The 24,588-nt window shown below is 47.1% G+C and overlaps 1 protein-coding gene across 2 annotated transcripts in view; it reads right to left on the reverse strand.

Annotated features, from left to right (window-relative positions):
• Nucleotides 1–24,588, reverse strand: part of TDRD15 (tudor domain containing 15) — a 492,834-nt gene that overhangs the window by 259,720 nt on the left and 208,526 nt on the right. For both annotated transcript variants that reach the window (XM_069605882.1, XM_069605883.1), the window contains one exon: nucleotides 6,551–12,691. In XM_069605882.1, coding sequence (XP_069461983.1) covers nucleotides 6,551–12,691 — 6,141 coding nt within the window. The remainder of the gene's footprint in view (nucleotides 1–6,550; nucleotides 12,692–24,588) is intronic.

Below are 24,588 nucleotides of genomic sequence, written 5' to 3' on the forward strand. Positions count from 1 at the left end.
TCAATGGGGAATTACCGCCCCGCCAACCTTGGAATGGGGTGGTAATTCCCCAATGAACATTGGCGGACTCGTTACGATACCGGCACCAACCATGGTGCTAATAACGCCATGGTTTAGCGCCAGTATCGTAATGAGAGTCAATATCTAAGATGAGGAATACGTTGGAGGACACAATCCATTCTAAGTGATGCTGCTTGCCAAGCACCCAAGGTTATGGGGTGCTGCGCTAAGAATTCTATTGTTTAAATGTAAGAGACTGTAACCATTTTACTGTCCACTGTATGATTTCCATTGTGTAAACCCCTATAAAAACCCTGACTATTCTGTGCCCCTTCCTCTCCGCTATCTTTTTTCTACCTGTGGTGTCCCCCAGGGGTCTAGCCTCTCTCCCTGGCTGTTCAACCAATACCTGGCACTCCTTGCCCACCGCATCGCCGCTCTCTGACCCAACTTTCAGTGCTATGCGGATGACACCCAGCTCATTCTCAGGCTACCCTCAGCCTCCTCCTCTCCCTCCCTCACCTCTGACTGACTGACTGCTATCCAGGAGTGGTGTGCCGCCAATGACCTCTGCCTTAATGCCAGTAAGACTGAGATTCTCCTCATCGGCACACCTGCTCCCTCCTTCCCTGCAGCCCTCTGGCCGGCCTCCCTTGGCCCTCTTCCTGCTCCCACCTGCAAGGCTAAAATCCTGGGGGTCATCTTCGACTCCACACTCTCCTTCTCTCCTCACATCTCCGATGTCTCTAAGAAGCCACACTACCAGCTGCACCTCCTCAGAGGTATTCTTCCTTTCCTCTCCTTCCCCCAGAAGCTCACTGTCTCCAGAGCTCTGGTTCTGTCTAGGCTGGACTATTGCAACAGCCTCTTTCTAAATCTGCCTGCTTCTACTCCTCACCCTCTGCAACTTATCCAGAAAAGGACTGCAAGACTTGTCCTTGGCCTCAAGCCCAGGGATCGTATCTCTCCAGGACTGAAATCTCTGCACTGGCTCCCAGTGGCTGCGATGATTAAGTTCAAAACCCTCTGCATCATCCACAAGGCTTTCTGGAGCCAGGGGCCTCAATACCTCCAACTCTCTCTTCCTAAATATCTCCCTTCTCGAGCTCTTCGTTCATCTGCCTCCAACTCCCTCAGGGTCTGTCGCTTCTCCAAGCAACGAGTTGGTGGGAGATCTCTTTCCTCGGCTGGGGCCTCCCTCTGGAACAGCCTCCCTGCCGCCCTTAAACTGGAGGAGAACCAGCTCCGGTTCTGTAAGCTCCTCAAAACCTTTCCCTTTGCTTCTGCCTTTTCTCCTCCTCTCCTCTGCTGACCTTCTAGTTGTAACTGGAACTGCACTGGCTACCTGGACACCCTCTGATCTCGGGACCAGGTCCTTCCCCGCCAGCGTTTCACACCTGCACTGCCCACCTGGCAACCCCTGCACTTGCGGACTGTCTCTGTATCCCTACAGTCCCCCTCCCAGCCCTTGACACCGGATGTCTGCACTTACCATGCACTTGCCACATGTTGGCCGCTACTTACTTATTGCTATCATCTTTGCCATGTACTGCACTGTCCCTGCCCCCTTCCCATGCACGATCTGAATTACACCTGGCCTAGTAGGATCGTTGTCCATCCTCCCTTTGTTCCCCTCCCTTGCCTCGTCGCGCCTTGAAACACTTGTGTATAGGCGCGTTGTAAAGGCCATATCATATATCATATCTGGGGCCAATTTCTAGGGATGGGGATACTTAGCCCATTTCCCTGTCCATTTCTCCACAACTAGAAACAAATCTGATTCTGCCAACTGCCACTAGCTTGAAGCGAGTTTGATTTTATAGGAGGTTCTTACCCAATACAATAAGGGGAGTGGTCAATGGTAGTCCAACATGATATTGCTGTTTGCGTTTCCACACTTTCCTCATTCACATCAGACCATGTCCCCAATAGGTTCACCCATCGGGTGTTCCAGTAATTTGGAGGCTCTGTGCTCACATGTCCAGGTCCTATACAGTATGCACATGTTGTAATCCAGGGGTGGGGGTTGGCGGGTAATGCCTGTGTCAGCACTCTCAAAACAAACATTATGTCTTGGTCACCAGCAACAGGCTAGGAGATGGAACATGTTTATACCCATTTTATTTATTTGACATGATGACAGTACCTCCTAATCTATGGAAGGATGAGTCACTGTTCTACGCTAATCCTTAGTTCTGATTTTCAGAGGAGACAGAAGACAAAAGAAAGTATACTCCTTGAGCCCGCAGGAAGGCGCAACCTCCTTCCCTTTTGTAACAACGTTCAAGAGTGTGAGCAAAGCACTCTGCCCTTGTACCAAGCGTTGAAGAGTTCTTGTTGGAAGATGATGCAGTTAGGTGCTGACAGCAGCCTTCCCTGCAGAACAGAGTTCCCCTTGCTGCCAGGGGTACTGGGCGGTCAACCTTGAAAACCAAGTAAGGACCAGTCGCAAGGAACCTTACATTGTTGTAGAAAGACTAAGGTCATCCGTTTTTACCTCCAACACCGATTGTAGCGAAAGTACATGAAGCAAGACACAGACAACAAATTCAAAGTTCAAAATAAAAGTGTTCATTAAATCAAATGTCAGGATGGTAGAAGGCCTAACTTGCCCTTTGCTAAGGGGGGAGTTCCCTACCTGAACGAAACTAAACTAAGGAAAGTCTGAGTTAAAGAGTTCAACTCAAAAGTCTGTGCATCTAAAACCTATCCTTGCCTTCACAACTGACGCTAAATAATGTGTAGGGATGTCAATAATTCAAGAAATGGTGATCAACACAAAGTTCTGAGCCTCTTCCAGCTCTTCGCTTCCTTACCCATGTTCAAGAAAGTTCCATACAATCCTCAGGGTTCCCTTTGCCAAATTCCAGGCAACACAGTCCAAAAGAAAAAGGGTCTTGAGGCTCCATCCTCAAGACAGCATTTAGAGTTCATCAAATCTCACGGTTCCCTTCCCCAAGATTTCAACATAGCTGATATTTGTTTCAGTCTTTCAAAAGTTCAACACACTCATAGGTACACTAGACCCTTCTTCTGGTCCGTCCTACCAGTTCACTCACAGTGCTTTTCTTGGTGTATTTCCCAATGTCTAACTATCACAATTTAGGGCTCACTGGTCTAGGCACAGCTATCAGACCACACGGTCCACTCAGCAGAGGTTGCGCAACCAGGAACCCTAGGATCTCCATCACCCACAGGCTCTTCTGTACTTGTCCCTGTGCACAGGTTTATATTCTCCTGGCTTCTCCTGGTTAGCCTCTTGGCTTTGCCGTAACGAGTCACACACTTCTTGCCACTCTTTGGCCTTGCCGCACTGTGTCCATTCATAAAGTTCACCTTGTGGTGGTCTTTTTCATGCCCCACCGTTCTGCTGCATTCTTTCACACTTGGGCTCTTTTCCATATGTTGCTTTCAAAAAAGGGACTTTCCCTTTTGGCTTTCATCCGCTATTAGCTTTGTCCATGAAGTGTTATTCAGTTCCATATTCAATAAGCTTACTTTAGCTTGGTTTCAAGTTTCCACTCAGTTTGGTACTCAACATAAGTAATTTAGCTTTGTTTCAAAGTTTCATTCAGTTTGTATTCAATTAGCTTGTTTTCAAGTTTTCATTCATTTCGGGGGTCAATATAGTTCATACGGTACTTAATTACTTGTGCGTAGCCGTCTAGGAGCACCCCGGTGTTCAGTGACATCCCCAGACATTCACCGGTCCTCTGCGTTTCTCTCCGGTGGCTCCGCTTCTTCCTTCCTGCCGCTCAGGTCGGTGGGCTGGCCTCTGCAAGCCCCGCTCGCACTCCCAATGTGGTCCTCCACACGCCAGCGACTCCGCTACCTTGGCAAGGATGCGGACGACATCCTTTCTACTTTCTTCCTCACTCACAGCTCCGGTTGCTCTCTCTCCAACATGGAGGCAGCTTAACAGCCCAGCTCGCCCTGGGCCCCACAGGTCCTCTGGGACTTTGGCCAGCATCCTGGCTTCCTCTCATGTCCCACCACTGCTGCGTCCTCACAATAAGGGTCCACTGCTGGTCTCTATCACGCAGGCCACCCTGTTGCTCTCCTTGCTGCTTCTTTGGTCTTTCTTTATACACCTGCAACCACTTGATAGGCTGCAGGTGTGGACTCTCAATTGGGTTTGCCGGACTATAAAGGGATATGCCTGACCTTTAAAGCACCCTACAGCCATCTTCTTCGCCCCAGTACTAGATTGGTGAAATTAGGTTTTAGTGTTCCTCACTCCTAGTCACCTCTTCCTCGTCTCAGAACTGTCAGACATACAATATGGGGAAAGGAAGGGAGAGATTTCACAATCTCCTATAAAGGCCAGTGGAAGGTTAGGTTGGTCTTCAATAGGGAAACAGGGATACCATAGCTCGCCTGTGGGCATCCCATTCCCAATGACCCGTTACCCAGGTGATCCGCTTTCGCTTCTCCACCTCCAAGGTCAGGATCCAAAAGCGATGGCCTTTTCCTGGCCACCTAAGAGGAGGATACACTCAGTTTTCTCACATTAGTTGAAGTTGGGCTATCCCAAAGTAGTGCATTCCAGAGTGTTTGTGTGAATGTCAAATTAATCATCAAGCACCATCGTTCAACATCCAGTCTTCAGAGCCCAGCCACAGAGTGAGAAAGAACAGCAGCATAACTTCCATAGCACAATTGCAGCACCTAATTGACAGCATCAAGACATACAAGGTATCAAAAAGGCAGAGAAGGATCAATAAGAGATAGAATCGGAAGGATATAGTTCAAGAGTTATTTACATGTTTGGCCAAAAAGAGTTGTCATAATAACAGCATGGTTCTTCTTGTATTTAACAATTGGAACCTCAACTGGCAAGTCTCAGCCAGTCACAGTCCTGGGGGTTTTGGCTGTCCCTCGCACTTCTTTCTTGACACTATGCTTGACACACTAGTCCTCTGCGTCTCATCCTCGTTAAAGGGGAAGCCTGGTTTTCCTGGATCTCTTGAGGCCCAGATGTACACACATGCTAGGCCTAAACAAGGGAAGAAGCTGGGATAAGATAGCACCTGGCAACATGCCACAATTTCCACAAAGAGTTGGGTAAGCTCAGTTTACAAAGCCCTTTGTGGTATTGCCAAGTACTACGTTACCCTAGCATCTTACCTTACTCGGGCCTAGCATGTGGGTGGACCATGGCCACAGAGACCTGAGAACCTGAGGAAAGGTCTTATGAGGCACCAGTTACCAGACAGTGTTTAAAGTATGGTGAAGCGATCCACCACTTGCAGGGACAACATCTCATGTAAAGGAAAATGGAGGTGTACAAGGAAGAGATGCGGCGTTGCTGAACTTGGACTGTTGCCTACATTGTTCAAGATCCGGATCTTAGGCCTCACAGTGCCGTCCTCGATCTACTCTTTGATGGCATGAAATAATCATGCATAGAGATACAGCTCTTACACCTTTCATCTCATCTTAAAGCTCGCTCTCTCTCTCCTTTAGTACCTTCTTGCTGCTTCGATACATACTCGTACCTCCACTCCAACCAAGCTCATACTGGTCAAACATTGGGTTTGCGTTCTCCTTTGTCCTGCGCACCTTTTATCCGTAATCTTCTCCTGTTACACATCCCTCTGCCTCAATTTTTCCAACATCCCTTTCAATGTTTTGATCAATCTCTTCTCGAATAAACTGTTTTTGCTCTGCAATACTCCAACTTCCATAATATCCCCTCAAGACTCCAATCTGATATTTTGCCAACCACCTCTTTCTACATCCCCTACTCCACGTCTGTGCCTTGGCCCAGCCTCTTCTGATTTTCTCCTAAACTTCCCTGGCAAAATTCTCTCACCATTCTTTCCTTCCTTCCTTCTTCCTCCAGCCTCTCCTCGCCAAACTCCTATCACCTTTGTAAATTCCACCTCAACCTCCTGCTCCTTTCGTTTCTAGCACCTTCCGGAACTCTCTTGCCAACTCCTTCCACTCGAACAATGGTCAGCACTGGTCCTCTTTAAGTAAATTAGCACCTCAACTGGGGGCAACCCTACTCAGGAGCGGGAAGACCTGCAGGCATGTATACAAGATAAACAGGGATTGGTGCAGTTGTTGTCCTGCAATAAATTAAGCTGATCGCAACGAGGGCTTGTCACAGTCAGCGGCAAAGCAGGCTGAGGCGATTTTAGGCTCAGTCTGCTTTCTTGAACGTCATTGTGCACCTTTGCGGTGCTACTGAATGGACCGCCATTCGGCACTTCCACTCGGGCTGGCAGCAGCCTCGTTCTCGCCCAACCAAAGGCTACCAGCAAGCTGCCACTATGCTCTATAGTTTGTGTAAGACTTTCAAGCCTCAGACCAGGTCGCAGAACCTAGGGGTGGAGAGAAATCACAACTATGACCACTAAACAAATAGTACAATATCTTCCAATCACCCTAAAGGTGTGCTTCCCACAAAGAAGCACACTTGAGGTGGTAGGCTGTTACAAAGTACAAAGACAGTTGACACATTACAATCCTAAATTATTTGCAAAGGTTGGATAACATATTTTAAAATGTACAGAAGTGGATTCTTAAATAAATTATCACTTACACTTTGAATAGTCTTTCTGCTGCATGTCTTGATTAGCTTTTCGTGTTTGGTTCATGCTGGTACTTGGTGTAGGCAGTTCCGAAAGTGCACACAATTTAGAAACATTTATGGAGGCTGGAGTTATTTCATAATTTGACTGTTGTTGAACATTCACTCTTTTACCATCTTCTTTAAAATTTTTCATTCTTTTTTCACATCTCAGCTCAGTGTTCAAATCTGCTGGCATACGATTTGTAGCACTTAGACAATGCACGTATGTATTGTCATGCTGAGGATTGTTCATTTTGACATACTCTGAAAGGTTACTTTCATTAATGCTACCTTTTACTGCAGAAGTATTTAGAACACTTTTTTGTAACAAGGTCACATTAAATAGCTTAGTAGAATTATCAACAGATTTTGTGCATGATGAAATCCAAACCGCATGACCGGCATTTACCAGTTCATCTGCAAGGTTGCTTTGTTCATTTAAAATATCCACCTCCAACTTAATTCCAAGTTTGTAATTCTTAAAAAGGATCTGAAGTTCTTTTTCGTTTAAGAAGTTCTGAAAGAAATGTATTGCTTGTTCGGACCATTTCTTTAAATTAACTGGGAGAACCTCACTTAAGATGCATGGATAAGCTAATCTTGGCACAGATGCAACAACTTCTGGAATTATTTTCAGAGTATCAATATCCAAGGATGATATTTGTAATGAAATACCAAAGTCTATTAAAGTAAGTGACACAAAGTTATTCGAAATATCAGATATCTCTGATCTGCACCATTGATCATTCAAGTCACACTTAATCAAGCAGTGAGAACCAGGAATTACCTGTTCTATTGGTAAAGTTGACATATTATCTGGAAGGTCATACAGAAGCAAACACAACTGAGTCATGGTTTCAAATGAGTCTTCCAATTGAACAAAGAAATTGAAGGGGTCTGTGGCTGCACTGGCAAACCCAAGATACACTTTAGAACTGCTCCGTGTAATCCATGGAACATAATTCATGGGAGAGAGAGCTGCTGTGGAATGAGAGCGTTCCAAACTTACAGATTCTTTTTTCTTTATTGGGCAAGCGTCTGAAGGTGAATACTCCATAAGAAGTATGTCCCCTATTAGGATCTCAACTTCCCAAGCCGAAAAATATTCCAAGTATCGGAGAAATAAAATTTTCAGTTCTTTACACGTTAATGAATTCATTACAGATAAGAAGAACTGCTTCCCATTCTTTTCAAGCCACACCCATCTACAAGCAACAGCTTGTTTGGGAATGGATTTTAGTTTCCCATTTAAAATCTTTGCATTGTTCATGGATACCTTTTCAGTAGTACCACGATCCACAAAAAAAACCAACATTGACTCTTTAGAATATATTTTTTCCACTTCAGACCTAAGCCATTTCTGTTCTTTTTCAGATTTTGTCAAACAGGCCATTCCTTCTTTAATATTTTCTGCTGGCAGTGAGTTACCCTTTAAATCTGCTGCACTATCAAGAAGCATTAGCAACTGTGCACGTTCTTTTGCATTACCAATTAAGGTCACATAGAAAGTTCCACTCTTTGAAACATGGCATAGTGTGACTTTGTCCAACTGTCCAGAGGGCACTGTTAAAGTTGGTATTGAGCAGAAATTGGGTTGTTTTTCAAGTGCCAAATGCATATTAGCATTTTCACATACATCAGAATACTCGGAGAACTCACTTTTGCCTTGATGTAGGCTAGCATTTTTCTTTAAACTTTGCTTGGAATTGTCTACAGGTATTTGCTGTAACTTGTCATTCTCACCATTCTGACATTCCTCGCCATGTGCTTCATCATATATTTTAACTTCCCATTGATGTTCATGCTCCTGCACAAACTCAAAGTGAACAAGCTCACCATTGAGAGGTAATTTTTCAGAAAAGTAGTGTGCATTATCTGTACAAAATACACTAGAGTTCATACACTTGATTTCGCTAAGAAATGCTGGGATTGCAAGTCTTGGCGTGGTGAGGAATTTCGATGGAAGCTGGTACAATTTTGATCGACTTACAACTAATGAATTTCCATAGTCGATGAACTCCACATCAAACAATTCATCCGATTGCACTTGTTTAATAACAGCTCTATACAAGGCAGCATCATCTGCATACTCGGCAACAACAAGATCACCAGTTTTGCATACTTCTTCTTCAGAAAAGTTAAATAAACTGACCAACTGAGAGTTCAGCTCTTCTGCCAGTTGTAATATTACACGTTCATCCTCAAAAAGCTGGATGAAGAAACTTGATGGACTATTTATATGAGACGCATAGCCAAGCCTTTTTGAGTTGGGCTTTATATCTGGCTTTGGAAGGATGCAACATTTTTTACTTGTAACTCTCCCATGTTCATGCTTAGAGCAGGTAAAAGCTGTTCTAGTAGAAGCTACATCTACACCTTTAGCAAGATTTGTTTCAAGATCACCAGAATGCTGAGATTTGTTGGAAGAAACATTGCAATCAGACATTTCCCTGTCAACAGGCAGAGGTTTATTTACAGTTAAGAGATCCACATGTTTTGTTTCCTTTTTAATTTCACTGACTATAAATGACAAATCCTTGAAACCTTTAGAGACATGGTTTGATGCATCTTTTGTACTATTCACGTTTTCACGCTTGCTTACTTGTTTGTCACTTTTCGTTTTGGTTACCGACTCAATATTTGTTTTCTCGGGTCTCTCTCCACAATCATTTGTATGTACCTTTAACATTTCTTTAATTTGTTTGTTTATTTGAAAACATCCGTCATACAGCTCCACAGAGAGTCGCCCATCCATTTCCTTAGATACAACAACTCCCTTCAAAAGCTTCCCCAAGCAATGCTTTTCAAACCATTTCATTACCTTCAGTGGAAACACCGCCTCAGTCAGATCTGAAAGGAAGCACTTTAAAGCTTGCATAGGCGTATATAAAAGATCTGTGGCATCTTTTGGAATAGGCATCACGTCATGTTTTTCAACCATCTGCTTGTTTCCAAAGTCCACAAAGTACACCATTATGTGTGAAGATGACTGTTTTGGACATGCAAGAGCTCTGTAAAAGTTACCGTCACAATACTTTGCTACACACAATCTTAAATTACCATCTTCAAACGAACCCATTGAGGTGGCAATCTGGCCAGCTCTCTTAATCAAATGATCCACAGTAGCAGTGTTTCTAAGAAACTGACAATAAAATTCAGATGGGCTGTATGTGTGCGTTATATACATTTCTTCTTCATTTCCTATTTTAAAGTTAAAAGAGGAGTACATAAAAGTACAAAGAGAAACATGTGGTGGTAGTGGTTTTGCAATTTGAAAGGGCTGAGCATGGCCCTTATCTAGAAGACACTGTTTTGCACAAAGAAAAGGAGTCTCTAAATTAACTACATTTGTAAGGACATTATTTGCCACAAGCGAAAGAGCATAAATGGTGCATTTGAGCGTGCTGGTACTTGCTGAGTCCAGGAAACCTTTAAAATCTGTATAGGCATTTTTGGTCCAGTTAAATGGGTCAGCATTTATAGGTTCTATTAGGTTGTAAAGGCTACATCTAAATGCCTGCCCTTCCAAAATGAGAAAATCAGGGACGATGCGTTTCAGATTATCAACCTGAACTTTTTCTTGGAAACCATAATCAACGAACATTACCTCTACTTCAGTTCTTGAAACATGCTGTAGAATAGATGCTCTGTACCACTTTTGATCCACCAAGCGCTTAGCAACACACGCTATCTGTGCAGCTTCAAACGGTTCAGCGTTAACTTTGTAGTGTTTTTGTAGGTCTTGCATCAGACTTCTCAAAACACCCAATTTATTCGGTAATTGGCACCAAAATTCTCCGGGTGAGCACACATGAGAACAAATCACCTCAATAACAGTTCCGGGTTTAAACACATGCTGATTATAATGGTGAATGAGTTTATCATTATTACCCTGCAAGGGAATACTTTTTGAAAAAATACTTTCCCAGGTTGACAGAGTAGAAACAGGCTCTTCCGTTACAGATGGTCTGTTTTTTACTAAACATTTACTTTCATTGTCAGCCTCTGGGACTATTTTACTCATCCGAGTGAATGTATTTTTCTTTGACATTTTAACTTCTGTTAACTTTAATTCTTCAGAGTTGTCAACCATGGCCACATGAGAACAGTCTGGGGAGGATTCCCAATATTCAGCATATCCAGCCTGCTCCATTAGTTTGACAACATTTGATTCCTCAGTTGTATTGTGAAGGCAGAGATCTACTACATATTTTCCATTATGCTTTCCAAGTACATGAACCAAAAGTGGTTTTCCTAACACAAGACTTTTAAAGTAGTCACTTGCATTCTTTATCCACAAATCTTCAAGAGGACATGCATGAGCAAGTTTACAACACATGGCTACTGCTGGAAATTCCGTAAATTCTGCGAATAATTGCTTTACATCAAAGTATGGCACAGTTTCTGTATTTCCAAAATCTAAAAAATAAACAGTGACTTTCAAGTCATGCACTTCAGATACGACAGCTCTGTAAAAATTCAGGTCCCTGCTGTACCGAGCACAACAAACTATACCAGGTTCTGGATTTTCAAGAAGCAGGTCACAAGTTTCACATGAGGCATAGCGTTCTTCCAGTTGTTTCATCATGATTAAATACTCAGTGTCCTGATCCTTAGTTCGGACCCAAAAATTGGATGGATTAAGTACATACTGAACATATACAACATGGACCGAATCTACTTCCATTTCCATTGGTGGACACAACATGTTAAAACAATTTTTATTTTTACTGATGCAATTTCTTCCAGTATCTTGGGTTGCAACATTGACAACTGGAAATGTATCACCATTTTTGTTTTGTTCCTCTGTGTCGCAAATTTGAGAATGAGTATTAGCAGAAACAAAAGTCAGAGAATTGGTTTCGTGTTGAAGTGTAGAAGGAATAGGCAAATTCTGATTGTTCAACGTAACATGATACAATCTTTCTTCCTTACTAAATCGATCAATATGGACTAAAACGGTTTCCCCTAATAACGCGCGTTTGAATTCAAGAAACTGTACATTGATGAGATTTGTCTCTTGATTGGTTAGACAAGATAAAGCACATGGAATTGACATCATGGGAAGTAAACGGAACTTTGATTCAAGTTTATGGACATATTGAGAAGGAACAGCTTCACTGTGTCCAAAATCCATAAACCAAACTTTAATCTCATGAGGAAGCAGTTGTTGAAGTACTCCCCTGTGCCAGCGTCCATCTTTTCGTTTTGCAGCACACAACACTCCAAGATTTTCACACACAGTTTCTGTGATGCCTTCATAGTGTATGCACATGGTAGAAGTTAAGTGTTCCAATTCTTGAATCCAGTGAGCAATTCGGCAGTGAAATTGACCTGGGCTGACAGCTGAAGTTATTGTTACTTTTTCAGTAGTGCCAACAGACACAGAAGGCTGCAGATGATCAAGAATGTGTTGAAAAGACGGTATGGTTTCAATTAATTCTTTCTGGGTATGTTTTTGTTGCAGACAATCTGGCACTAGTTTGTCGAATGTTCCAAGGGGGAATTCTTTTAACAATTGCACAACAAGATTAAATGTATTTGCATCAACATATTTCGCTAAGCCATGTTTGAGTACATCATCCGTGACCTTTGGCACTTCAAGGAGGACACAATGACTGGGTAAACTAGCATGATCATGTCCTTTCACATGTAATCCAGTGAGTGATGAGAAATAATCAATACCTTTTGAACTCCACTGTCCATCAATTGGAAGAATATTTGAAAAAATTCCACATACTACTTTTGGAGGTAACTGAAAAATATCCCCACACGCTGATGCAACATGCATGGCATCGACCTTCAAAATGTTTCCAGTGTCTATGAGGGATACTTCATACATTTCTCCTTTCTTATCCAAAACTCTTCCTCTATGCCATTCCATAGAATTATTGTCTTCCACCAAGCAAAACTCTCCAGTTCCAATAGTGTCTTTTACTTTAGGAACATTTTGTATTTCATTCTGTAATATGTGGTAGTCAAAGTCACATTCTGTATCGTATTTACCCCAAAACTTCACTAGCACCTCCGTGGGATGGCACTCTATGGCAAATATCTCAAGATCCATTTCTAATAGCGACTTTGGCAGTGAAACTACTGAATCCATTAAGTCTGGAAGACATGAACAGAAAAAGAACAATTAGATTCCAATCATGAAATATGAACTACACAGCCTAGATTAAAGAAACAAACACATTAAAAGCTCAATTAAATTACCATTAGCTCTGTAAAGTTACTATGTAAATACTGTGCTACACATTATACTTCTCTATTTATTCAAAAGCTTGAGGTGCAATATAGAAAACAACGATAATCTACATTTCCCAGATCGCCTAGGTAAAGAGGTAGTCAAGGCAAACTTAAAGCATCTTACCATTTTAAACAAATGAGCGTTTAGCCATGTCTAAAACATCCATGTCATGCTCCTTCCCTTCCTCTTTCTTTGCTGCACAGGCAGTAAACTGTGATTCATGTTTTCCAAGTATTGTCAGGTCTCGAATTGTGCACTTACTGTTGGCTAGTGATAATTGAATCTCGCTGAGTAAGAAAACGTGTGCTGAGAAACTTCACTATAAAATGCCTTGGTCTTTGTCCTACAGCTGGTTTCTTGCCCAAAGACCTGTGAGCCCTTTGTATATCCAGGGAAGTAGAAGCATCTAGTTTCAAAATTGAGATGAGAGTTTTCCACATTCAATCTCCCCTTTCCAACGACACCTTGTGTAAAGCAGGGCACTCGATCCGTGGCTAGCAATGCCCACTAGACCACCAGGATTCCAATTAGAAGCGGGGGGCTGCTTACTAGATAAGCGCCCCCCAGGCCCCAAAGCATGAGGTCACATGTTTGGAGACCCCTGGGGGCAGATGGGTGACCATCTGCTCCCAGGGGTGGGGGCAAAAGAAAAAAAAAAGTTGAAAGCAATGGGAAGGGGGTAGGGGTTGGGGACCACTAGCCACGACAGATTTTTTCTTTAGGCCATGAAAGGTTGGTGGCCCTGTCCCTCCCACCACAAGTGGAAAGGGGGGAGCCCTTGTTACCCTCCCTGGGGGGCAGATTTGTCACCCCAGGGAGGAGTACATGAGGTGGCCCCATCCAATGGGGGGTGGGGGAGGGCCACCAGGAAAGTGTGGCCAGGCCCCTCAAACGATGGGGCCTGCAGGGTAGGGTCCCCCCAGGGGCAGATGGGAGCCCATCTGTCCCTAGGGAATGGGGCAAAGAAAAAAAAAGAAAACATGTCGTAGCTGGTGTTCGGGGGAGTGCCCCCCCCCCACTGGACCACCAGGGAGTTTTTTTATGGAAAGGGGTTGTCCCCCCACCCAAAATGGACTTGGGCTCATGTCGTGCAGCCCTCCCTGGGGGCAGTTATCTGCTCTTAGGAAAGGGCATGTAACCCCAGGGAGGGCTGAATGAAATGCCCCCCTCCTGCATTTGGTGTCGGGGGAGAGGGTCACTCCCCATTACATTAGAAAATTACCTGGCAGTTTAGGGTGCCCCTCAGCCCCCCCTAAAGGGCAGCCTGCCATTTTGAATTTTTTTCTTTGTTTACCAAACTTGCCTTGGCGCAGAGTGGCACATTGGTGTCTCTGGCCCCAGGGTGCCCTAACCTTACTGCCCCACTCACTGGGGGGCCTGTCCGACAATTTTTGGTGGCCCTTTCCCCTCCACCCCAAATGGAGGGGGGTGTACCTCACGCAGCCGTTAGCAAGAGGCCAAGGGAGGTGCCCCCGCCACCCATTTGGGGTGAGGGGGGAGAGGGCCACCACAAAATGTCGACATGCCCCCCAATTGGTGGGGCAGTAGGTTTTGGGCAGATTGGCACACTATTGGGCCCATCTGCACCAAGGGGAGTTGGTTCACCAAAGGAAAAAGGTGAAAATGGGAAACAGAATTTCAGGGGGGGCTGTGGGGCACCCTAAACCGACAGGGAATTTTCTAAAGGGACGGGCGTTGAACCCCTCCACCCCCACCCGCAATGGAGTGGGGGCCATGTGAGGCAGCCCTCGATGGGCCCAGATATCTGCTCCTAGGAAGGGACACTTGAGCCCAGGGAGCAGTGCAGGAGAGCCCCCCCCCCTTATCTGCCCCTAGGGAGGGCTACATGAGATGCGCCACCCCTCCAATTGGGGTGGGGGTGGAGCGGTGCACCCCCCTTCACATTACAAAATTTCCCAGCGGTGTAGGGTGCCACTCAAGCCCCCCTAAAGTGCAACCTGCCATTTTCAATTTTTTTCTTTGTTTACCAAACTTGTCTTTGTTAGGGAGAATTCTCTTATAAGGCTAATTTCCCAAACCTAGTGAGTCCCCCAGTAGCTTTGCTGGATTTTTGGGGTTTGTTTTTTTCTCCTGCTAAGAGTGAGATTCTTTTACTCCCACTCTTAGGCATGATTTGAGGTATGTCTTTTATGTGCTTATTGGCCATGGGGTTTCTTTTTACTCCATAAGGTATCATCTGTTTTTCTGTATGTGTGGTGCACAGCACCCTCAGTGCAGTACCACAGGGGTGTCACAGTGACCCCCAAACAGACTCCATACCCTGGGACTAACTATTGTCTCCCAGGGCATGTAAAGTCACCATTGGCTTTACTAGTCCAAAATTGTGAACAGAACCAGTACCATCATATTGTGGAAGTACTGGTAAGGGGTAATTCGATTGCCCCTGGGTCTGTTTTCGAGGGGGCATTATCCCGTCCCCCCTCGTCGAGTTTCTGGCTGGTGGCAGTGGTTACCACGCGAAATATTCCAAAGGAATATTCTCTATGGGATTTTCCCATTGATCTTAAACGCACGTGCAATGTTAAAGATACCGGCGGTTTATTTATTTAATATGAAATCACCGGTTGGGTCTTTTTGCCAGAACTCGATTCTAAATGGCGTTTGTGTCCATCTCTGTAACTCTGACCAAGGTCGAGCCTTTTGTTCCACTATTTTGGCGGGCTTCTCCACAGAAGCCCTCCAAATGGTGCCACTCTGTCTGGGTTCCACAGGAAGGGTGGAGGGGGAATTGGCACCCTGGACTGCGTTGCCTTAGCAAACCAAGTCGCACTCTACTCTGATTGGCCCAGTGGTGAGCCGCCCGGCTCACCACTTAGCATATGTGATTGACAGCTAGGCTGATGAATGGGGGTTTTTCTGCATAAAAATAGGGCCTTTGGGACTGGAACTTCAGAAGTCGCCACAGGACCTAAGAATCTGAAGAGGGAAGAAGCTGAGCCATCTGCAACGACGACACCACCGGTGAAGCCCTGCTGCAACTACCTCACCACTTTCCCGACGACAAGAGAAGATCTTCTACTGGGCGAGTCTTCTTCCCCCGAGCTGGTGGTATCAACCAGTTCACCCTTTTCGCCTTCCAAAGACGTCTCTTGGTCGAATCGCCCGTGCACCCCAGTGGCTGGATAGCCAAGCTCACCACTTTTGACCATGAATAAAAGGACCGCACCTTTTAATCGTGAACTCCGCGGCTGGTTTCATCCCTGTGCAGTGCAACGACTCCATGTTCCCTCCTCGACGAGATCTTCTCTTCCCCTGGTCGGAACCACAAACTTCGGCCACTGCCAGGAACAAATGCCCCCGCTGGAGCTTCCTTTCTCTTTAAGGTACTGTGTCCTGCCTGGCCTCCCTTTCTACAGATTGCTAAAGGTGACCCTTAAATCCTTGCCTTCTAAACTGGGTTGGCTCCAGGCCTTCTAACTATATCTTTTGAATCTCCCCAACCTCTTTTGAACACTCTGCAAAGACTTTCAGTGCACTTTTAACCGTGTGATCATGGGCACATTTTTCTTTGCTCCATTTAAAGTGGGCCTGGCCTATGAACTTTGGCTCTACAGTATAACCTGCCTTTCTCCCCTTGCTCTGAATTCCTAAAAGTGTTGGGAACTGTTTTTTCTTATGCTCTGCCTTTTTCTTTCCCTTTAACTACATTATCAGAGTGCCATCTTGGTTAAGCGCTCACATCTGTTCTAACAAATAGTAGTGTTTTAACCCTGACTTGTCTGATAACTATTAAGGGAGGTGTGCATACTTTACCTGACTGGGTTTTAACTTGCTTTGATTGAGAGTGCTAGTAAATGCCATAAAGTGTGTTTTAAATAAATAATTATATACTTTTTATACAAAGCTCTGGTCAGTGTTTGTTTGCTCTACTGTGTCTTGGCCCTATTGTGTATACTCTGCTTACTGCCCTACTCTTCTTGAGAGAAGTCTGACTGCTCAGCCACAGCTACCAGGTAAATCTGGGTGGTGCAAACTGCTACCAATTGGCTTTACTTACTGTAGTCTTAATCTTTTTTGCAGTGTTCCCCAAGGGAACTGCACAGGATTCTGCGTAACAGTCTTGGCGCAGAGGGGCACATTAGTGTGCCAATCTTGGCGCAGGGTGCCCAAAACATACTGGCCAATGCAATAGGGGTTTGGGGGGCCAGTATGGGTGGTTTGGTATTTGGGTGGGCCTACAAAGATAATGTATGTTTTATTTTTCCCTTTATAGGTCTTGAGCAGTTCAAGCTTCTCCCTTGTTATGTACGTATGGAATTGTGGTTATTTCAACATTGTATAGTATGTGGAGGGCACATTGCTATTGGGGTGGGTGGAAACTGGGCTTGTAGTGTTGGTGTTGTGAAGGGGAGTGGGTGCTCTGGGGAGGTATTGGGGTGACCAGGAACACCCTTGCCGGGGTAGCTCACAAAAGGCCCCCCAGTCCAGCTGAACAGTGCTGTTGCCCTGGGAGGGCAGTTTGCCACTTAGCCATCTGTACAAGGTTTTTTTTGTGCTGGCGGTTGCCATACGCTCATTGGTCTTATTCCAATTTCCTATCATTGTGCAGTCCAGCCTTCCGTGGTGGAAGATGACTGAGAAGTGTCATGTATCTGGTGGAAGGAGCTGAAAAATGTACAGATATCTGCCAGACAGTTTGGATGTGTTATTGGTAGGCAAAGCAGTTGCGGCTACTGAAAAGCTTTTGCTGACTTATGTAAGTACTACATATATTACTTGGTAATGTGGGGGTGGAGGGTTACTGTGGTGGGAGGAAAAGTGGCTGCAGTGTCAGTGGTATGGGTGGGAAAAGGTAGTGGGGAGGTTCGGGGGGCAGTGATGGGTGTGCCTTGCATTGAGGAAGGTGGCTGCTTTGCAGAAGGAAATGTTTGGCCGACATAAGTAGCAGAAAACGTTCAAAAATGTGTCCGGTAGTTATGCAGATGGTCATTTTTTCAGAGCATGCTATGCACACTTGGTATAGAGTGCATTCCTTTTACTGCAACGGTCACCAATTCCAGCAGTGGTCCCAGTGAGCCCTGCCACGGTCCCCATCCTTTTTAAGGGGGAATAACCAGGTTACTCACCGTAGTGACCACCTTACTCCTAGTCCATAGTCCCCTTTCCTCCCCTTTCCTCCATACTTATGGGACATTCCTCCGTCCTTTGTAAAAGCATCAAAAATGTTGCAAAAATGTTAGTCCTTCCTTTCTTTCTACCTGGGGTACTGCAAGCGGCCGTAACCCCGCCCATTTTAGCTCCGCCCCGCGCATCACCCATCAGTCCTTTTCTATCGCCAGGTCAGAGACCTTTAAGCAATAACAGAGGAACCTTGTTAGAGGGGACGGCGGGCAGGCGTATGGAGGAAAGGGGACTATGGACTAGGAGTAAGGTGGTCACTACGGTACTGGTTGTACTCCTATGTCCTGTCCCCTTTCCTCCATACTTATGGGAGATTCCCAAGCACTCCTCACAGGAACTACGGGTGGATAGAAAAACCCCTTATTGAAAAAGGTTCTTCAGCACAGCCTGGCCAAACTCGGCATCAGATCTGGAGCTCAGGTCTAGACAATAATGTTTACAAAAAGCCGATGGAGAGGCCCAAGTAGCCACCTTTGCAATGGTCTTCTAGGGAACATATTTTTGAAAGGCACCTGCGGCTGCCTTGCCCCGTACCAGGTGTACATGAATACCTTTAGAAGGCTGCAGTCCTTAGACAGTGTAAGACTCTGTAATACAAGCAGCGATCCATCTGGAGATAGTCGCCTTAGAGGCCTCTTTACCTTGTGGATTACCATAGGTTACCAACAGTTGAGAAGAGCTCCTACATTCGGATGTTCTGTCCAGATAGAGCCCTTCTAACATCCAAACAATGTAGAACTCTTTCCGCTTCTGAAGCAGGGTCCGGAAAAAAGACCGGCAGGGAGATTGACTGGTTCAGATGGAAATCAGAGACCACCTTCGGCAGGAAAGAAGGATTCGTCAGTAGGACCAACTTATCCTTGTGGAAAACCAAGAAGGGATGCTCCACCGACAAAGCCTGGAGCTCACTCACACGCCTTGCTGAAGTAACAGCAACCAAAAAAGACACCTTCCACGAAAGGTGCTTGGGGTCCACCTTGGTCATTGGTTCGAACGGTTTATGGCACAACGCCGTAACGACCACATTCAGATCCCACGCAGGGTGCGGTTTGTCGAGGGTTTCCTAGCTGCCTTAATAATGCGCATGTTATCAGCAGACAGGTTGAGATGTTCTAAGGACCTGAACTCAGGTACCATGCCGCCAAGCTGAACGATTGTGGGGAGGGGTGCCACAGCTGTTGATCCCCCTGGTGAAGCAGATCGGGACTCACTGGTAGCCTGATCGGTGCACACACTGACAGGGGCTGAAGTTCTGAGAACCAGAACCTGGCCGGCCACCACGGGGCTATGAGTAGAAGAGAACAGTTCACTGTGTTCTTCAGCTTGCAAATCGTCCCATGAATCAGAGGCAGAGGCGGGAAAGCAGAGGCTCTCATGTTGTGCCAAGGAATCTCGAGCGCATCCCCTAGAGAGGAGGCTCCCAGACCATTTCTGGAGGCATACAGAGGAAGTTTCCTGTTTGCCGATGTTGCGAAGAGGTCCACCTCCGGAGTGCCCCAATGCAGGAAAATCCATGAGAGGATCTCCACCTTCAGTTCCCACTCGTAGCGGACCATTGTCCGCCGACTGAGGGCGTCTGCCGTGATGTTCAGCTGGCCCGGGATGTGTACTGCTACCAGCCAGACACCATAAAGAACCACCCACTCCCAAATCTGGATGGACAGGTCCACAAGAGGGGGATACTTGGCGCCCCCTTGCTTGTTGATGTAATACATTGACACCGCATTGTCCGTGCGGATACGGACCACCTTGTTGGCAATGACCGGTCTGAACGCCTTGAGCGCTAGGAAAATCGCAAGAAGCTCCAAATGATTTATGTGAAGGAACTTGTCCTGAGGCGACCAAAGGTCCGAGACCTGAAGAAGATCCAACGTCGCACCCCACCCCAGAAGGGAGGAGTCCGTTGTGACCGTTACAATCGGGGCTGGGTCCTGAAAACCTGCACCCACCGACCGGTTGCTGAGAGACTACCCCCACTCCAGGTCCACTCTCATGGAAGCCGGAATCAATATTAACTTGGAGTCTAGATCCACAGCCTGACGCCAACAACTCTGAAGAGCCATCTGAGTCCACCTCATCTTGCGACGAGCGAGAGGTAGAGCCAAAACGCACAAGGCCATGAGGCCCAGAAGCCTCTGGAACCACCAGGCCGACATGCTCTCCGACTGCGCAAACATCTGACACGTGGCCAACAGATCCGCCATTCTGTCCCCGGTCAGGTAAACTCTGCAGTCGATCGCGTTCCAGCGAAAACCCAGGAAAATCGAGTCCTGAGAGACCGTCATGGAAGATTTTCGCCAGTTCACCGACAGCCCAAGATGGAACAGGAGCTGGAGGAGAGACTGAACATTGCACGCGGCTTTCAACGGGCAAGGGCTGCGTAAGAGCCAATTGTCCAAACAAGGATACACGTGGATACCCTGCAGATGAAGATAGGCCGTAATCACCAACATCATATTCGTAAAGATACGCGGCACTGAGCGAGGCCAAAAGGAAGCATTCAGAAATGGAAGTGCTCCTCTCTCACAGAGAAACGGAGATATCTCCTGTGTGGATTCCAGATCAGTATATGCATGTACGCATCCTGAAGGTCCACCACGCTGAGCCAATCGCCCATCTGCAAGGAGGACCTTATTTGGCCAGGTCTGATCATCTTGAATTTCTCTTGAGGTAGGAAATGATTGAACTGGGAAAGGTCTATGATGGTGCGCAGGCCAGCCTGGTTGTGTTTGGGCACCGTAAACAGCCGGGAGTAGAAGCCCTCTCCTCGCTCCCCTAGGGGAACGGGTTCCACAGCGCTGAGGTCCATGTCTGAAACTCGGCTTTGAGGGAGGACGACCCCGACTGCTGGAAAGCAGGGTTGAAGGGTGGGGTAGGGGTAAGGGTAAGTGGAAGCCCGCCCGAGCGACTGACAAGACCCACCGATCATCGGTGATTGTCTGCCATGCCTCCCAATGAGACGTAATGCGCCCTCCCACCGGGGTCTCGTGCAAGCGCGGAGAGCCCTCATTTGGCAGGTTTTTCGGTGGGGTTACCACCTGAACCCGAGGAGGAGGCTGAGGAGCGGGAGAAAAACAGAGTCCGTTGCTGCCTCTGGCGGGAATTTCCCAAAGGGGTATCCACTCTGCAGGATTTCCGATCTAGAAACCCCCTGAAACCAGAGGAGTTTTAACCAGGACGGACAAGGACTTGGCTGTCTGGGTGCTGTCCTTCGTTTTGGTCAGCTCCACATCCGTTGATGAATGAAAAAGCTCCTTACCGTCAAACGGCAGGTCCAACACTTTGTCCTGCACCTCCTTTGAGAACTTGGTGGTGTGCAACCAAGCCTGCCGAGAGGTATCAACTCCCAGCATAAGGCCCCGAGCCGAAGTGTCCACGTGATGAGCCGCAGCCTCCAGCAGATCCTGGGACAATACCCTGGCATCCGACAATCCCGCCTTAAAGTCATCCAGCTACTCAACCAGAATGAACTCCTCGAACTCCGACAGACCACATCTTCATATTCGCCCCCGCTAACACCAGTTCTGCATTGGCCTGCCGCAGCTGCAGGGCCGAGTTAGCAAAAATCTTCCTCCCAAGGGAGTCGAGGAGCTTGTCCTCTTTCCCCAGGACCTCAGTAGCCGTCGTAGAAGAGGATGTTGCAGGCCTGGACTGTAAAGTGGCCGCAGCCACCACCATGGAGGAGGGGGGCGGACAAGATGCTAGGGCCACCTCTTCCAAAGAATGTAGCCTTTAGCGCGCATCAATTTTCTTATTGACGAAAAGTCCAGATTGTGGCTTCTCCTAGACTCTACGGACCTCGGCGAAAACGTCCTTCTGCAAGAACAGGCTGGTACGCTCCAAAGGAGACAAGGTGAATGCCCCCGAAAGCACACCCTCCTGCGGAGCGGGTGCCTCGGGTACTGGAACATCCAATAGACACATGTCAAGCACCCGGTCGTGAAAGGCTCTAATAGAGCGGGGCTGGTCTTCGCTGTCCTGATCGCCCTGCGCATCATCCGACAGGTCAGGGTCCTGCTGAACCACGTCGCGCACTGCCTTGTCCAGCGGGGAGAACGGAGGCAAGGGCGGAAGGGTAAAGGGAGGTACCATAGGCAAAGGCAGTACCGGCGGAACCACCGGAGGCGCGAGTGGAGCCGGAGGCGGAGGCGGGCATACCTCCCTAAAAAGACCCTTCAAATACTCTCTCATGGGGTCGGTACGCATGAGTACCTGAAACTTGTCGAAAAAAGCGTCCTCCGGCGGCTGCCGGAGAAGGCCTCTCATGAGGGGGATAATTCCGGGGACGAAGAGGGGAGGGTTGCCAAGCAGGCCAATACCCAGAGGTGCCCACATAACTCAAGGGTGCTGAACCCACAGGCAGCGAGATATTGTGCGGAAGGTGCATACGAGCGTTCCAGTCGTAAACTGGACGAAACTGATGCGCATAAAGAACCTTATGTTCACCCACGTAGTTGTAGGGGAAGCGCCCAAAATGGCCACCATGGTCGTGGCGGGAACGGACGCCATTTTGCCGACACCTGAGGGGAACGGCGGCACGGCAGGGGTCCCCACCGGTGGATCAGGGGTCTTCACTTTAGCCTTTACACAAGGATCCTCGGCCAAGCTAGTACTATGCGACCTGGGAAGTTTCTGCGACATACCAATAGCCAAACTAGCCTTCACAGGAAGGACCTCTGCACTGCTGGTAAAGGAGGAACTTCGGTTCGAAAACTCACTCCTTGCCCCCTCAACGGTTCTGGCGTCACCACAAGAGCGGGAACGGTGAGAAACACCGTTCACCGATAAGGCCTTCTCAGGCCTCTCAGAACTGTTGGTTGCCTTAGCCTCTGTACGAGAGACCTCGGACCCGAGTCCGGTAGAAGCCTTTTCACAGCGGACCGCAAACATACGTTCGGTATCACCAAGCCCAGCTGAGGCCTCGGGGCGCACCCCGGTACTTTTTAGGGAAGACGACGAGGAGGCCTAGGAGCGAGCTCCGGTGCCCCACGACTCAGTATAACTAGGTCTCCAAGCAGCCCCCACAGGAGGGGCCTCAGAGTGTACTCCGGTGCCCACAGGCCCCATACAGAGACGCTCAGAGAAAACTCTGGTACACTTTTTAGGCCCAGAAGGCACCTCAGGCAAGCCCGAGTGACAGAGCAGTCGATGCTCCTCCCGGACCGGGAAGACCCCGGGAAGGAGTCTCCCGGCCGGGGTGCTCTAAAAAGTAAAGTACTTACCGGGCGTTTCTTCTTTTCATCGATGAAGGATTGCAAATGCATAGGAGGAGTGCGCTGAAACACCACCCCCCACTGCTCTAACCGACGTTGAAGTGCCCGGACCAAAAGGGAATTGCAATAGAAACCGGAGTCCCATCGGTGATCGGGACCCAAACACTCTAAACAAAGAGGATGGGGATCCGCCCTCGCGAAGCGCCGCTGACACGAGGTACAATTTGGAAAGTCAAGCTTAAACGACATAGACCGACTACTACGCGATCGCTAGCGAGAGTCAGAGAGGAGGAAAAAAGGAAGAAATTATTCCGCAGATGCAAGTGTGTCCAGTCCCGAACGAGCGGAGAAAAGGATTGATGGGCGATGCAGAGCGAAGATGCGTGGGGTTACGGCCGTGTGCAGTACCTCGCGTAGAAACAGAGGAAGGACTAAAACATTTGCACACTTTTTGATGCTTTTACAAAGTGCTCCGGTCCTGTCCCACAGGACGGACAAATGTCCCATAAGTATGGAGGAAAGGGGACGGTCATAAGAGTAAAGCTGTAATGCTGGGTAGCTAGAGGGGCAGGATGTTGGGGAGGGTGTGATGTCATTGGCCTTGGGCGTCCGTCTCCCAGGTGGATATTTTGTCCCCCAAATTCAGCAGTGGGTGCAGGGTGCCCCGGCAGGGTCCTCATCGCTTCCTGGAGGGGAAAGCTGTAGTGCTGGCCAGGCAGCGATGTAGGGTGTTGGTGGTTGATGTGTGTGACCTTGGCCGCCTCTCTGCCTTGGTAGTCGAGTGCCCCCAAGTTCACCAGTGGTCCTGGAGCTGTGGCCGAAGCACTCACAATCAAAGTGTCTAAAGTTGCATCCATTTGTGGTAAATGGGGCACATTATGTCTGGATATCTATATTCAGAGAGCGTACAAAGCACTTGCAGTGGACTTCATATCGTCTGGCAGAGTAGTCACCCTGCCAAAATATAGTGGTGTAGCATGTGCAAGTCACCTTACCACCGCTCAGTGCAGTTGGTGGCCCACAGGGGTAGAAACTGTTAGGCAGAATTATATGCAGCACCCTTTGGAAAAACCACACACAATTAAGACTAAAAGTGACAGTACAATTCATCTTTGGTACAAGCCTGTACTACACAGTTAAAGTGGTAGCAGTAGCGGAGCAGCCAGACTTATCTCAAGAGTAAGTGAGCAGTGTCAAATAGTTACACAAATGACAGCAATTACTATGAATCAGGCAAACACTGACTCAATGTTTTCAAGTCAAAGAATATACATTTATTTCACTCTTCAGTTGTTTAACATTACACTATTATAAGCAGTCTAAAAATCACACTCTTAATACACCACACCACTTCCCTTAAATTCTAGACAAGTTAAGCTAACAAAATGAAGTGGGAGCAAAAT

The sequence above is a fragment of the Ambystoma mexicanum genome, chromosome 4p (genome assembly GCF_040938575.1).
Source record: "Ambystoma mexicanum isolate Mex_15411 chromosome 4p, UKY_AmexF1_1, whole genome shotgun sequence".
Lineage (NCBI taxonomy): Eukaryota > Metazoa > Chordata > Amphibia > Caudata > Ambystomatidae > Ambystoma > Ambystoma mexicanum.